The sequence below is a fragment of the Canis lupus genome, chromosome 1 (genome assembly GCF_048164855.1).
Source record: "Canis lupus baileyi chromosome 1, mCanLup2.hap1, whole genome shotgun sequence".
Classification (NCBI taxonomy): domain Eukaryota; kingdom Metazoa; phylum Chordata; class Mammalia; order Carnivora; family Canidae; genus Canis; species Canis lupus.
Genome location: NC_132838.1, coordinates 114,201,768 through 114,216,709, shown reverse-complemented (window position 1 = coordinate 114,216,709; position 14,942 = coordinate 114,201,768). Strand labels below are relative to the sequence as shown.

General features: G+C 45.5%; 1 protein-coding gene across 1 annotated transcript; it reads right to left on the bottom strand.

Moving 5' to 3' along the window:
• Positions 1-2,878: 2,878 nt before the first annotated feature.
• Positions 2,879-4,098, bottom strand: LOC140605749 (EP300-interacting inhibitor of differentiation 2-like). The gene has a single exon (XM_072777975.1). It carries the CDS (start codon positions 4,002-4,004, stop codon positions 3,447-3,449), a length of 558 nt encoding a protein of 185 aa, XP_072634076.1. The 5' UTR covers positions 4,005-4,098; the 3' UTR covers positions 2,879-3,446.
• Between the last annotated feature and the right edge of the window lie 10,844 nt (positions 4,099-14,942).

Here is a 14,942-nt window from a genome sequence, read left to right as displayed (position 1 = left end):
AACCCAAGTAGTCTGACCCCCGAAGTGATGCGGTTTATATGCACCCTCCCTGATGCCACCCCCTCCCCCTGGTCCTGCTCCCCTGCTGAGAGGCTAGCCCCACTTTCAGGTCCATGACCTTTGGTGGGAAGAACACATGATCTGGAGTCAGATGGACCTGGAGGCTTCTAGGCCTCAGTGTTCTTTTCTGGACAAAATAAGGGACAAAATGTCTGAGCAGTTGGGAACCATGGAAGTCTGAGTTCACACGATGCTTCCTGTTTGGGCAACAGCCTCTTTTTCTCTAAACTAGAGTTCAGCTTCTCTGTGGGGTAGACACCTGCAGTGTCTGTCTCAGGCCAGATCCCGGGAGAACTCTGAGACTAGGTCACTTGATAGGTAGAAACTCCAGGCTGACCTCCCACACCCAGGGAGACAGTTTTGACCTTGAGATGCCCACCACACCGGAGAAAGTGAAACCTGGCGCTTCACGGAGATTCTTTGCAGTTTTATGTGCCACGCACTTTCATCTATTGCATGCCGTCCTCCGAGTCCAGCAACTCCCTTCTGTTACCGTAGAGCGCAGGGAAAGGCATCTGATCAAGCAAGTCAGGAAAAAACGCTGCAATCGGACTCTGTGAGGACACGTCTGTCTTCTAAGTACAACTACTGCTTTTACCACGGGGAAAAGGAGGGAAAGTGGCGACACCCTCACCCTCTCCACCACAAGCACGGGCTCGGTCAAAAGGAATGTTACCAAAGCAAGATAATTCCGGTGGATTTTAAAGTGTTCCAGAATATAGGAAAGGAAGGCTTCCAGATTATTTATATGATTGATAACATTAATATCTAAAAGTAACAAATACTGGGATGCCTGGTGGCTCAGTGGTTGAGTGTCTGCCTTTGGCTTAGGTCGTGATCCCGGGGCCCTGGGATCGAGTCCCACATCGGGCTCCTCGCAGGGAGCCTGCTTCTCCCTCTGCCTATGTCTCTGTTCTCTCTGTGTCCCTCATGAATAAACAAATAAAATCTTTTTTTAAAAAGATTTATTTATTCATGAGAGAGAGAGAGAGAGGCCAAGACACAGAGGGAAAAGTAGGCTCCATGCAGGGAGCCCAACGTGGGACTCGATCCTGGGATCCCAGGATCACACCCTGGGCTGGAGGCATCCCTCCCTCTCTCAAAAACAACAACGACAACAAAACAACAACTTTGCCTGAAACAAGGTAAGTTGACTTTGAGGCTGATCAGTAAGATAAACAGAAACAGCCAAAAGCTCTGAAAAAAGAAGTATAACGAAGAGTTTTAGCACTTCCAGATTGGAAAGTACGTAGTCAAAAAATCGAAAGCACTGTTTAGTATACGATGAAGCAGCATCTTTAAACAAAGTTAGTGGGGAAAATATGGACTAGTTAGTAACTGGTATTAGGACAGCCAGTAGCCATCTAAAAAAGGAATTTTGAATTCTTACCTCCTACTGTACATCAGCATAGATTCCAAGTGGTTCAAAGACTCAAATATACACAAACTACACACACCCCCTCCCCCAAGAAAACCTTGAGATTCAAAACCTTACCAGTTTAAAAGAGAACAGCAAACAAAAAGAAAGGGAAAACTCTCCATGCCAAAAGGCTTTCAGGAAAACCAAACGCAAAAGACCAGCTGGGAAAAAAATACCCATCTTGCATTACAAACAATTATCATTATCTCATATCGCTATGACATAAATAGCCACTGGAATCAACAGAGAAAGGACAAAATTCTTCAGGCGAGAAATGCATAAAAGATATAAAGACAGTTCATGGAAAAGGGAATATACAGAATTCTCAGAAGAGATTCTTCACTTATAGGAGAAAAGCAAATTAAAACTGATATTGGGGATCCCTGGGTGGCGCCGCGGTTTGGCGCCTGCCTTTGGCCCAGGGTGTGATCCTGGAGACCGGGGATTGAATCCCACGTCGGGCTCCTGGTGCATGGAGCCTGCTTCTCCCTCTGCCTGTGTCTCTGCCTCTCTCTCTCTCTGTGTGTGTGACTATCATAAATAAATAAAAATTTAAAAAAAATTCTCTTAAAAAAAAAAAAAACTGATATTGGGACGCCGGGGTAGCTCAGCAGTTGAGCATCTGCCTTCCGCCCAGGGTGTGATTCTGGAGACCCGGATTGAGTCCTGCATCGGGCTCCCTGCATGGAGCCTGCTGCTCCCTCTGCCTGTGTCTCTACCTTTCTCTGTCTCTCATGAATAAATAAAATCTTAAAAAAAAAAAAAAACATATTATTGGGGCACCTGGGTAGCTCAGTCAGTTAAGTGTCTGCCTTCAGCTCAGCTCATGATCTCAGGGTTCTGGGATCAAGTCCCACATCCAGCTCCCTGCTCAGTGGACAGTCTCCTTATCCTTCTCCCTCTGCCCTGCCTTCCCGCTGTGCTCTCAAATAAATAAAATCTTCAAAAGAAAGGAAAAGAAATCTAAAGAAAAAGAAAAAGATGGGGAACCACCCAGATGCCCATCAGCACATTTCTAGAGAATTACAACATAACCAGCCACAGGATGAAACAAAATGCAGCTCTAAAAAAGAACGAGGAAAATGGAGCCATTTGGAAGGATCTTCAAAATACATTCTTACTGAAAAGAGCAACGCATAACTTAGTAAATACACCAACTTTTGTGAAGAAATGAAAAAAACAACACCCACCCAAATTCGCATTCACTCGTGTGTACACAAGAAAACTTTAAGACAGAGGAGGCAACTACAGATGTGGGTTGTGGTACCCACTGGGTGGAGGGGACAGGGATGGAAGGCTTTTCGGAGTATAGATTTACATTTTGGGGCTTTGTGAATACATTTACCAGAAGAAGCTTGAGTAAAAATAAAAAAAGAAAGAAAATTCACAAACTTCAGATGTTCTCGAATACATATTTATCAGGGAATATGTACAACAGTGACACTGCCTGCCATTTGAAATGCCTCAGAAAACACAAAATCCATTTAGACTACAACCTTCCGTGGAACCTGAACCAGGAGAGCACGCGTTCCGCCAATTTCAAGTTCTGTCCGTAGCCTTCCGGGGTCTCCCCGGGCATCTCCCCTGGGACTCCTCACTCCTCCCATCATTATTTGATAATCCCTTCCATCATCCCGGGCTCTGCTATCCTCAACACTTCTTCATCCAGTCTCGGTTTCCTAAAACCCATCCTTCGCCTTTCGGGGAAGCAATTCTGGAAAGGCCTCTCCACGCCGCAGGGCAAAGAATCTGTCATCAATCGCAAACTCAACGCGGGAGAAGGAGGCACGGGGCTTTGAATTCCCCCTTCTCTCTTTCCTGGTGCTTTTTCGTGATAAACTCGTCCCCTGCCACCCCGCCAGGCCAGGCTTTATCTCATATACGATGACTTTTTAAAGTGCGGCGACAGGATTTGGCGTTAGGTCCTGAACGCAGGGGCTCCCCCGGAAGCAGTTCCATCGCCTGGCTATTCCCTGCTGATGAACTTATCGCAACCAAGTTCTTCTATCAGGGGATTGATAACCTCGGATGCAGTGAGAGCTATTGTAAACGTCAAAATGTCAAAATCCATCCTCTGGGGATTCCGCTGGTACTCGGCGTCGAACGCGGCTTCCCGGGCTCTGCAGGCTTCCACAAACCTCCTGCGGCGCTCCTCCAGCTCCTGGATCCTGCCCGGGGCGATCGGGTAGTGCTCCAGGTAGTGGCGGAGGAACTGCTGGTAGTTAATCCCTAGGACGCTGAGCGGGTGGCGGAGGCGGAGGTACGGCAACGCAGCCAGGCCGGGGCCGTTGGCGGGCCGGGGCCGGGGCCTGGCCTGCGCGCCCTCCTCCTCCGCCGGCCCCGCCAACTCGCGGGCCTCCCTGGCCGCCGCCGCCGCCGCCGCCGCCGCCCCTTCCCCGGGCTCCGCAGGCCGCGCCGGCGCGGGCTCCCGCCTCCCGCCGCCTACCTCCGCCTGCCCGACGTCGCGGGGGCCATTCGCCGCGTCCGTCTGCCGGACGCTGCTGTCGGCGGGCAGCTCGGACATCTCGGACCGCGGGCTCCGCTCGGCCGCCGCCGCAGCCACCGCAAGAGCGCGACCGGGGGGATGGCGGGCGTGCAGCCGAGTGCGCGTGCGCGAGCGGAGGCCCTACGACGCACCCGGGGAGCACTGCGCACGCGTCATTGCCGGGCGCCCGCGCTCCCGCCAGGCGCCACCTGGCGTCCGGAAGCGCCGTCGCGGCTGAAACTGCCCGCGGTCGGGGGGGACCGAACGTCGAGGGGCGCAGCCATATTTTCCATTTGGACCAGCTTAACGTTTCCGAGGAGAGCCTTACAAGACGGCTTCTTGTCGGCTTTCCCCAGAGCCCATCCAGGATGCTTCACTCTGAGCTTCGTCTCCGGTGACTGTAATGCCCCACATGCAGAGCGCCCGGCGGGCCCCGGGGCCTGCTCCGTGCTTCAGCCGACCTTGGGCTGAGCAGACCCAGGGCCACCCCTTATTCCCGGCTCCGACCACCTTCCAGCCGGTTTTACAGCCTCAACCCCCCGAACCGCCTCCTCAGCCACCCTCTGCCTCCGGGGGTCCTACGGGGTGCAGCCAACCCCGCTTTGTGAGCATAGCCCCTCGTTGCACGTCAACTACGAGCTGTCGGGGTCGTCAGAATTATTCCGCCGAGGTGGAGTCCTCCATCAGCTGCCTGGCCAACATGCACCTGCGGGCCTCCAACACCTACCTCTCCCTGGCCTTCTATTTCGACTGCAGCGAGGTGGCTCTGGAGGCCTTGGGCCACTTCTTCCGCGAGTTAGCCCGGGAGAAGCACGAGGGCGCCCAGCGGCTCTTGAAGTTGCAAACCCAGCGCGTCGGCAACGCCCTGTTCCAGGACGTGCAGAAGCCGTCCCACGACAAGTGGGGCAAAGCCCTGGACGCCATGGAAACTGCTGTGGTCCTGGAGAAGAACCTGAACGAGGCCCTTCTGGATCTGCATGCCCTGGCTTCTGCCCAGGCCGACGCCCATCTCTGTGACTTCCTGGAGGGCCACTTCCTAGGCCAGGAGGTGAAACTCCTCAAGGAGATGGGCGATCACCTGACTAACCTCCGCAGGCTGGCCTGCCCCCCGGTTGGGCTGGGCGAGTATCTTTTCGAAAGGCTCACCCTCAAGCATGCCTGGCAGCCTCTGGAGCCCAGCGGCCTTTGAGGGCCCCCCTCTGTGCCAGGGCCTCTGTTTGTTTTGTCCAGCTGCCGCCAGGCAGCTTTTTAACCACCCCGGACTGAATGGAAACAATAAAGCTTTTTGCAGGGGGAAAGAAAAAACGCCGTCTGTATTATATACCAAAATATTCTAGATTCATGAGGGTTTTTTGTTGGGAGGGGGAAAGGGTGTTCTTTATTATTTTCCATTTATTCATTTGTCTATCTTCCCCACAATAAGCCTCTTATCTACCGAAGCTCTATAATTACACTCCCTTCTTGTAATCTTGAAAATTGCTTTGGCTACCTTTTTAAAAAATATTTTATCTATTTATTCATGAGAGACACACACAGAGAGGGAGAGACACAGGCAGAGGGAGAAGCAGGCTCCATGCAGGGAGTCAGATGTGGGACTCAATCCAGGGACTCCAGGATCACGCCTGGAGCCGAGGGCAGATGCTTAACTACTGAGCCACCCAGGCGTCCCATACTTCTTTTTTTTTTTTTTTTTTTTAGATTTTATTTAGAGAAAGAGATCACAAGCAAGGGGGAGGGGCAGAGGGAGAAGCCGACTCCCTGCTGAGCAGGGAGCCCCATGTGGGACTGGATCCGAGGTCCTGGGGATCATGACCTCAGCAGAAGGCAGATGCCTTCTTCTGCTAGAGAACCTAGGAGGCCTCTTTGGCTACTCTTGGATTTTTTTTCTAAATCTTATTTGTGCAATATAACATATGTAGAAAGATATATGAAATATAAATGTACAGGGATCCCTGATGGCTCAGCGGTTTAGTGCCTGCCTTCCGCCCAGGGCATGATCCTGGAGTCCTGGGATGGAGTCCCACATCGGGCTCCCTGCATGGAGCCTGCTTCTCCCTCTGCCTGTGTCTCTGCCTCTCTCTCTCTCTCTGTGTATGTGTCTCTCATGAGTAAATAAAATATTAAAAAAATAAATACAGCTGACTGAATTATCAGAAAGTGAACATCCAGTGTAACTACCATTGGAAATCAATTTCCGGTATTCCTGAGCCCTTCCCCCTTCTTCACTGTCCTCTCTTTCCTACCCAGAGGTAACTACCATCCTGGTATTTATGGTAATTTTTTACTTGCTTTGCTTTTTGTTTTACTACCTAGGGATAGGGATGCATTTCTGTATTTTAGTTTTCCTTATTTTTTTGAACTTTATGTATGCTTATGTCTGGTTTCTTTCACACAACATTATTTCTTTGAGATTCATGTTTTTCATTGTGGGTTTTTTTCATTGTGGTTATAAATAATTCATTTTCTTTTTTTAAAAAAATTATTTATTTATGATAGTCACACAGAGAGAGAGAGAGGCAGAGACACAGGCAGAGGGAGAAGCAGGCTCCATGCACCGGGAGCCTGACGTGGGATTCGATCCCGGGTCTCTGGTATCGCGCCCTGGGCCAAAGGCAGGCGCCGAACCGCTGCGCCACCCAGGGTTCCCAATAGTTCATTTTCTTAAAAAAAATTTTTTTTCAATGTTAAGTAGTCTCAGTCCAATGTGGGGCTTGAACTCACGACATGGAGATCAAGAGTCGCATGCTCCACCGTCGCAGCCAGCCAGGCGCCCCAATGGTTCATTTTCTTGAGAGTTACATAGTCATTACTATTTTTAAAATATTTATTTATTTATATTAGAGCGTGTGCAAGCGAACTGAGGTGGGGAGGGGCAGTGAGGATGCAGGGCTCAATCTGTGGACTCAGAGATCATGACCCCAGCCGAAAACCAGGAGCCGGCCGCTCAACCGACTGCACCCAGGCAACCCCACAGTCATTACTATTCTTGTTATGTGGCTCAGAATATTACGACATGCATCTTAAATACTGGTTTTCAGTTACTTTCTCTATTCTAAGTTCGAGAGAAAACTTCAGATAGGGAAATCCCACCTTTGATTTTGCTGGTGTGACCCTCCCACCCCCCATCATGGTGCTGTGATTCATGAGCATCAGCAAGTAAACTTAGTGACATTGCTCTCTGCCCTGTCAGGAGTAGCTATTCTTTTTTTTTTTTTTTAAGATTTTATTTATTCATGAGAGACACACAGAGAAAGACAGAGACATAGGCAGAGGGAGAAGTAGGCTTCCTGTGGGGAGCTCAATGCAGGACTGGATCCCAGGACCCTGGGATCAAGCCCTGAGCCAGAGGCAGATGCTCAACCACTGAGCCACCCAGGAGTCCCAGAAGTAGCTATTTGGAGGCAGTTAAGTCTTCTTCACAGATCATGAGGCTGCATTTTTCTTTTCCGGTCCAAGCCTACTTGCAGCTTCAAACACAACTTCTCACCAGCATCTCTGCAGTTAGTATGTGTGTGGCTTTTGATTTTATGTATGTATGTATGTATGTATGTATGTATTTATTTATTTATTTATTTATTTGAGAGAGAGAGAGTAAGCAGGAGCAGGAGTGGCAGATGGAGGAAGAGAGAGAACCTCAAGCAGTCTCTAGGCCCAGCTCAATCTCACAACCCTGAGATCACAACCTGAGCCAAAACCAAGAGGCGGATGCTTAACCATCTGCATTACCCAGGCATGCCCAACAAACATGTTTAAAGAGGAGGTGAAGTTTATAAGGAAAGGAACAAGATCCACTTCTCTCAATGGTTGCAAAACCTCTAGTAAAGAGCCCTGAGTGGGAAATTTGTCCTTAACGTTTTTAACCTAAATAAATAAAACAGCCAGTGATTTTGCCAGCAAAACAGGTTTATTCAGGAAAGGCAGAGAATTGCAATTCAGGACATGCAAACTACAGCAAAACCATAGGTCTAACAAAGGAGAGGGAGATTGTTTTATGGAGAAGGACAAGGAGGTTGGAAATGGTGTTTTGGATGGAGGCTCGTTTTAAAAATTCATTTATTCATGAGAGACACACACAGAGAGGCAGAGACACAAGCAGAGGGAGAAGCAGGCTCCCTGCAGGGAGCCTGATGCGGGACTCGATCCCAGGACCCTGGAGTCATGCCCTGAGCTGAAGGCACACGCCCAACCACTGAGCCACCCGGGCTGCCCTAAAGTGTGTTTCTTATGAGTAGTATATAGTTGAGTCTTGCTTTCTTTTTTTTTTTAACCCTATATAACTTCTGCCTTTCAGCTAGAGTTTAGATAATTTGCATGTGATTATGAAATGGTTAAGTTTAAGTCTATCATATGGCTATTTTTTTTTATTCATTTATTCATGAGAGACAGAGACACAGGCAGAGGGAGAAGCAGGCTCCAGACAAGGAGCCCGATGTGGGACTCGATCCCCAGACTCCAGGATCACGCCCTGGGCCGAAGGCAGGCACCAAACCGCTGAGCCACCCAGGGATCCCCTCATATGGCTATTTGTTATTTACTTGTCCCATTTGTTCTTTGTTCACTACTTCTTTTTTCTTCTGTCTTTTAGATTACTCAAATGTGTTTATGATTTCATTTTATCTTTGTTGGCTTATGAGATAAATAAAAATCTTCATTTTGGAGATGCCTGACTGGCTCAGTTGGTAGAGCATGTGACTCTTGATCTTGGGGCTATAAGTTTGAGCCCCACATTGGGTGTAGAGACTACTTAAAAATAAAATATGAAAAAAATCATTTTAGTTTAGTGGTTGATTTGGGGATTTTACTATATGTATTTAATTTATTACAGTTTACCTTTAGGTGGTATAATTCCATAATTTAAAAATTAAAATTTTTGGGATTCCTGGATGGCTCAGTAGTCTAGTGCCTGCCTTTGGCCCAGGGCCTGATCTTGGAGACCCGGAATCGAGTCCCATGTCAGGCTCCCTGCATGGAGCCTGCTTTTCCCTCTGCCTGTGTCTCTGCCTTTCTCTGTGTGTGTGTGTCTCTCATGAATAAGTAAATAAAATCTTTAAAAAGTAATAAATAATAAAAAAAATAAAAATTTTACTGTAGTGTATTTCTATGTCTCCCCTGATTTTTATGCTATTATCATGTATTTTATTTTTATATATTATAAACTCTGCAATACATTGTTATTTTTATTTATTATTTTAATTCAACAGTCAATTACGTAATTACACATGTAGCAACAGTTTCCAGCATTCTTTCTTCCTTTGTGTAAACCCAGATGTTCATCTGGTATCATTTTTCTTCTCCCTCAAGGATGTAAGGATGTTAACATTTCTTATACCATGGGTCTGCTATGGAGGATCTTTCTTTCTTCTTTCTTTCTTTCTTTCTTTCTTTCTTTCTTTCTTTCTTTCTTTCTTTCTTTCTTTTTCTTTCTTTCTTTCTTTCTTTCTTTCTTTCTCTTTCTTTCTTTCTTTCTTTCTTTCTTTCTTTCTTTCTTCTTTCTTTCTCTTTCTTCTTTCTTTCTTTCTTTTTCTTTCTTCTTTCTTTCTTTCTTTCTTTCTTTTTTCTTTCTTTCTCTTTCTTTCTTTCTTTCTTTCTTTCTTTCTTTCTTTCTTTCTTTCTTTTTCTTTCTTCTTTCTTTCTTTTTAGATTTTATTTATTTACTTGACAGAGAGAGAGAGAGTGAGCCAAAGAGCACAAGGGGGTGGGTGGGAATAGCAGAGGGAGAGGGAGAAGCAGATTCCCAATGACAGAGGTCTCAATTTCAGAACGTCAGGATCATGACCTGAGCCAAAGGCAGATGCTTAACCTACTGAGCCACTGAGGTGCCTCATAAGGACCTTTTTTTTCGTGAAAAACATCAAGAGTTCACATTTGTTTTTGAAAGATATTTTTCACGGATTAGAAAAAACACACTTTAGGGGCTCCCGGCTGGCTCAGTCGGTTGAGCATGTGACTTTTGATCTTGGGATTGAGAGTTCAAGCCAAATTCATTGGGCATGGAACCAACTTAAAAAAAAAAAGAAAGAAAAAAGAACACCACAGTAATAACCATCCCAGGCAAGATCCACTGATGGATGCTAAAATCAGGAGGAGGAACGTGAGGTGAGACAGGTCATTTGCACAGCCTCAAAGTCTCTTCCCATATTCATTCGTTACTGTGATGGTTTTCATATATGAAAACAAAGTCTTTGACATTTTTCCCTCCAGGAACTGAGGAGGGACAAGTGTGCAGCGGTCTCATGCGAAGCCAAACGCTATTGTCAAGGGTTTGATCTTTACCTGAGAGCAACGAGAAACCATTGGTGTGTGACAAGGGAGTGTGACATGCTTCAATATGTATCTGAAAGGATGTGTCTTGCTACATCCTGGAAAATGGGGTGCGGGAGGCAGGTCACTTGAATCTTGGCTACCACAGTTGTGCAACTGGATGATGTGGATAAGCAGGCCTAGGGTTTGACAGAGAAAGTGGCCACACCCAAGGGATGTTTAGGAGGAAAACCTGACTCTCATGGATGGAAGGGGACTGGCTTTCTGACTTGTTTGCCATGGATGGATGATGTTGGCAGTCCCAAAGATGGGAAAAACTGGAGGATGTTTGTTTGGGAAAAGGAAATCAGGATTTTGATTTTGGAGATAACAGTGATCCTTTGAGATAGTCAAGATGAGATCAGAAGTCAAGACACACAAGGCTCCAGCTCAGAGGAGAGGCTGATAACAATATCATTGTGATTAAGACAGGAAATTTTGGACCGGAATTGGCTGGATTCAAAGCCTGATTCTATTTGTTAGCCCAGGGGTAGAAACCAGTTACTTCAAAAGGTTTGTCCGACATCACAGGGTTTATGTGAAGATAAAGAAGATAATATACTATCTTTGCCTAGAGTGGATTAGCTTCTCATGCAGTGAGAATGAGGGGCAGGGTGGTGGTGGTGGGGGAAAGACATATTATTTTAATCCAAATAGTGTCTGAGCTGATCAGATTCAGTCTTTGACTGCTCCGAGAGCTGATTGGTACACTTCTTCCCCTAGGGTGTATTCCTCTGGGGCTCCAACTTTAGGGGAAGGTGTTAACCGGATCTCCTCCCCCTGGCAAATACCAAGTTCCCATTTTTGTACCTTCCACAAAACAGCCATTCTGCTCTGCTCCTGCTAAAGAATAAGCGACTAATGTACACTCCACAGTTAAATCTTCCCAGTTGTCCAAAAACATGTCCCTTATAGCAGTTTTAAAGATCAGAATCCAGTGTACCAGGGTGTCTCAGTCAGTTAAGCATCTGCCTTCAGCTCAGGTCATGATCCTACATTGAGCCCCACACCAGGCTCCCTGCTCGGCAGGAAGTCTGCTTCTCCGTCTCCCTCTGTCCCTCCTCCCTGCTCATTCTCCCGTTCTGTCAAATAAATAAAATCTAAAAAAAAAGTCCAGAGTCCAAGTGCCATGCATTCCATGGGGTTGCTCTGTCTCTTTTGTCTTTCTTAATCCAGAACATTCCTCCTGTCTTGTTATGTCATTTTGTGAAGTTTCCAGGACAGTTGTCATATAAAAGGCTCCGAATACAAGAATGAGCCTGGCGTGCCTGGGGAACTGAAAGGAGGTCAGTATATCAGGATTTTTCTGCATCCCATTATAACCTCTTAGACTTACATTTACTGCAGCCATTACTGAGGTGACCGGGGCCACAGTTTTCCTGCTAGCTTCACGTAGGAGCATGCTGACAGCACTTTTCCTCAGCACTGTTCTTTGCCTACCACTGGGTTTCTTCCACACTTGGCCCAACAGTCCTGCAGAAGCACTCTCAGCATCCATGTACTTGCAGGGAAATTGATGCCAGGAGGGTGGCATTTTAACTACTGGGGATGACAGCAGATGAACAAATATTTCCTTTTATCTACTAGGCAGAGAGTGTGAAGAAACACTTCAGAATTTAGAGGGAAGAGTGGAAACCAAGCTGATGCCAGAAAAATCCTAAAAGGCAGTTGCAGCCTTACAATGGGAAACTGAAGCTGGATCTCTCATTGATCAGGTCACAATAAAGACCTATCACTACTGAGAAAAACTATGACATAGTATCATGATACTAAGCCATCTTCTTCTTCTTTAGAGAGAGGAAGAGAGAGAGACAGAGAGAGAATCTTTTTTTTTTTTTTTTTTTTTTTTGACAGAGAGAGAATCTTAAGCAGGCTCCACACCCAGCACAAAGCCTGACATGGGCTCAATCACACAACCCTGAGATCATGACCTGAGCCAAAATCAAGAGTCTGACTGAGCCACCCAGGCACTTCATAATGTCATAAATTTAAAAGGCTTTTAGTTTATTTTTTATTTTTATTATTTTTTATTAAAAGGCTTTTTAAAACAAAACTACCATTGAAACTTAATTTTGGTAACATTTGTAAAAATAAATTTTATTTATTTGACAGAGAGAGAGAGAGAGGGGGAAGGAAGAGAGAGAGAGAGAGAGAGAGAGAGAGAGAGAGAGAAAGATTACAACCAAGGGGAGCAGCAGAGGGAGATGCAAACTCCCCACAGAGCAGGGAACCCCATGTGGGGGTTGATCCTGGGACCCGGGGATCATGACCTAAGCCAAAGGCAGATGCTTAATTGACTGAGCCACCCAGGTGACCCTTTGGTAACATTTATAACAGTTATAGAGTTGGCCTAAAGCTTCATAGTTCATCCAAGAAGTCATCACGAGGTCTCAGTATCTATGAAAAGATGACCCTGGGATTTCCAGGAACGGTGGTTCTCAAATGTGGTTTCCAGACCAACAGCATCAGTATATTTGGGAACTTCTTAAAATACATATTTGTGGCTCCCAGCCCATACCTACTGACTTAAACTCTGGAGCTGGGACCCAGCTGTGTTTCACAAGCCCTCCAGGCGGTTCTCATGCATGCCAAAGTTTGATCTTTCATCAAAATCTTAAAAAAAAGTTGTTGTCCAAAAGAAATAAAGAATTGTTTTTAACAAGTAGATGAACAACCCAATTTAAAAATAGGCGAAAAACTTGAACAGACACCTCACCAAAGAAGACATACAGATGGCAAATCAGCATATGATAAGATGCTTCACATCATATGTTATTAGGGAATTGCAAATTAAAACAATGAGATACCACTCCATACCTATTAGAATGGCCCATATCTGGAACACTGGCAGTACCAAACGCTGGTGAGGGTGTGAGCAACAGGAGTTCTCATTCATTGCTGGTGGGAATGCAAAATAGTACAGCTACTTTGGAAGACAGTTTGGTGGTTTCTTACAAAATTAAACATATCTTTTAAAAAAAAGATTTTATTTATTTATTTATTCATTCATTCATGAAAGACACACACACACACACACAGAGGCAGAGACACAGGCAGAGGGAGAAGCAGGCTCCATGCAGGGAGCCTGATGTGGGACTCAATCCTGGGACTCCAGGATCACACCTTGGGCCAAAAGCAGGCGCTAAACCGCTGAGCCACCCAGGGATTTCCCTAAACATATCCTTTTTAAAAAAATTTTTTTAAATGTATTTATTACCCAGGCATCCTAATTAAATATATTCTTATGATTCAGCAGTTGTGCTCCTAAATATTTATCCAAAGGAGTTAAAAATTTATGTCCACACAAAAGCCTGCATACAAATGTTTATGGAATGTCTATTCATAACCACCCAAACAAGATGTCCCTCGGTATGTGAGTGGATAAATAAACTGATCCATCCGGACAATGAAATATTATTCAGTGCTAAAAAGAGATAAGCTATCAAGCTACAAGAAGATGTGGAAGATCCTTAAATGCATATTACTAAGCAAAAGAAGCCAATTTGCAAGAGCTCCATACTATATGATTACAGCTATATGACATTTAGGAAAAGGAAAAATTATGGAGACAGTAAGATAATCAATTGTAAAGTCTACTTAAAAAAAAAGGCAGGGGGGATCCCTGGGTGGCTCAGCAGTTTGGTGCCTGCCTTCGGCCCAGGGTGTGATCCTGGATTCCCTGGATCGGGTCCCGCATCTGGCTCCCTTCATGGAGCCTGCTTCTCCCTCTGCCCGTGTCTCTGCCCGCCCCCTCTCTCTGTCTCTCATGAATGAATAAATAAAATCTTTAAAAAATTGTAAAGTCTAAAATTTCGTTGATAATAATGTAGCAATGTAAATTTCTTAGTTTTGGGAAATGTACTTGGCTATGTAAAATGTTAACATCAGAGGGAGCTGAACAAAGTGTATAAGGACACGTTGTTCTATCTTTGCAAGGTTTCTGTAAGTCTACAATTATTCCAAATGAAATGTTTATTCAAACAAATGGAAAACCACTACAAACTCTACCTGGAAAACTTAGAGTCCAGGAGGCCTCAATGACCAGTTCAAAAGATCACACAACTAGAAATAAATTCAACAAGGTACATAAGGTCTTTGGGAAAGGGTAATCTCCAAGGCTGGATCCTGGGAAAATCTCAGAAAATATGGAATGTATGCTTACATGTGTCCACCAAAATACATGTACAGGAATGTTCATAGCAGCACTGTTTGTTATAGTCCAAGTTGCGCAAATACTCATTGACATTAGGATGAATTTATAAATTGGTACATTTACACAATTGAGTATAATACAGAAATGAGAATGAATAAGTAAACTATTGATGGAAACCATATGTTTAGCAAAAGAAGCTAGACAGGAAAGAGCACCACACTGTGTGATCCATTTAGATAAAGCTCAGAGGCAGAACTACTCTGATGTCATCAGTTGGAAGAAGAGTTACCATTAGATGGCAGACACTGGAAGGGCATGAAAGAGGCTTTTAGGGTGCTGGTCATATTTGTGTTTCAAGATCTGGGTGCTGTGTGTGTGCGTGCGCGAGAAATCACCAACTGTGCACTTGTTTGTGTACTTCTCTATACGTATGTTAAATAAAAATAGAAAATAAAATCGTGGTTTATAAACTGGACATGCCTGAGACAGGCTAGTGGAAGTGTCCTGTGGTCCGAAGTACTACC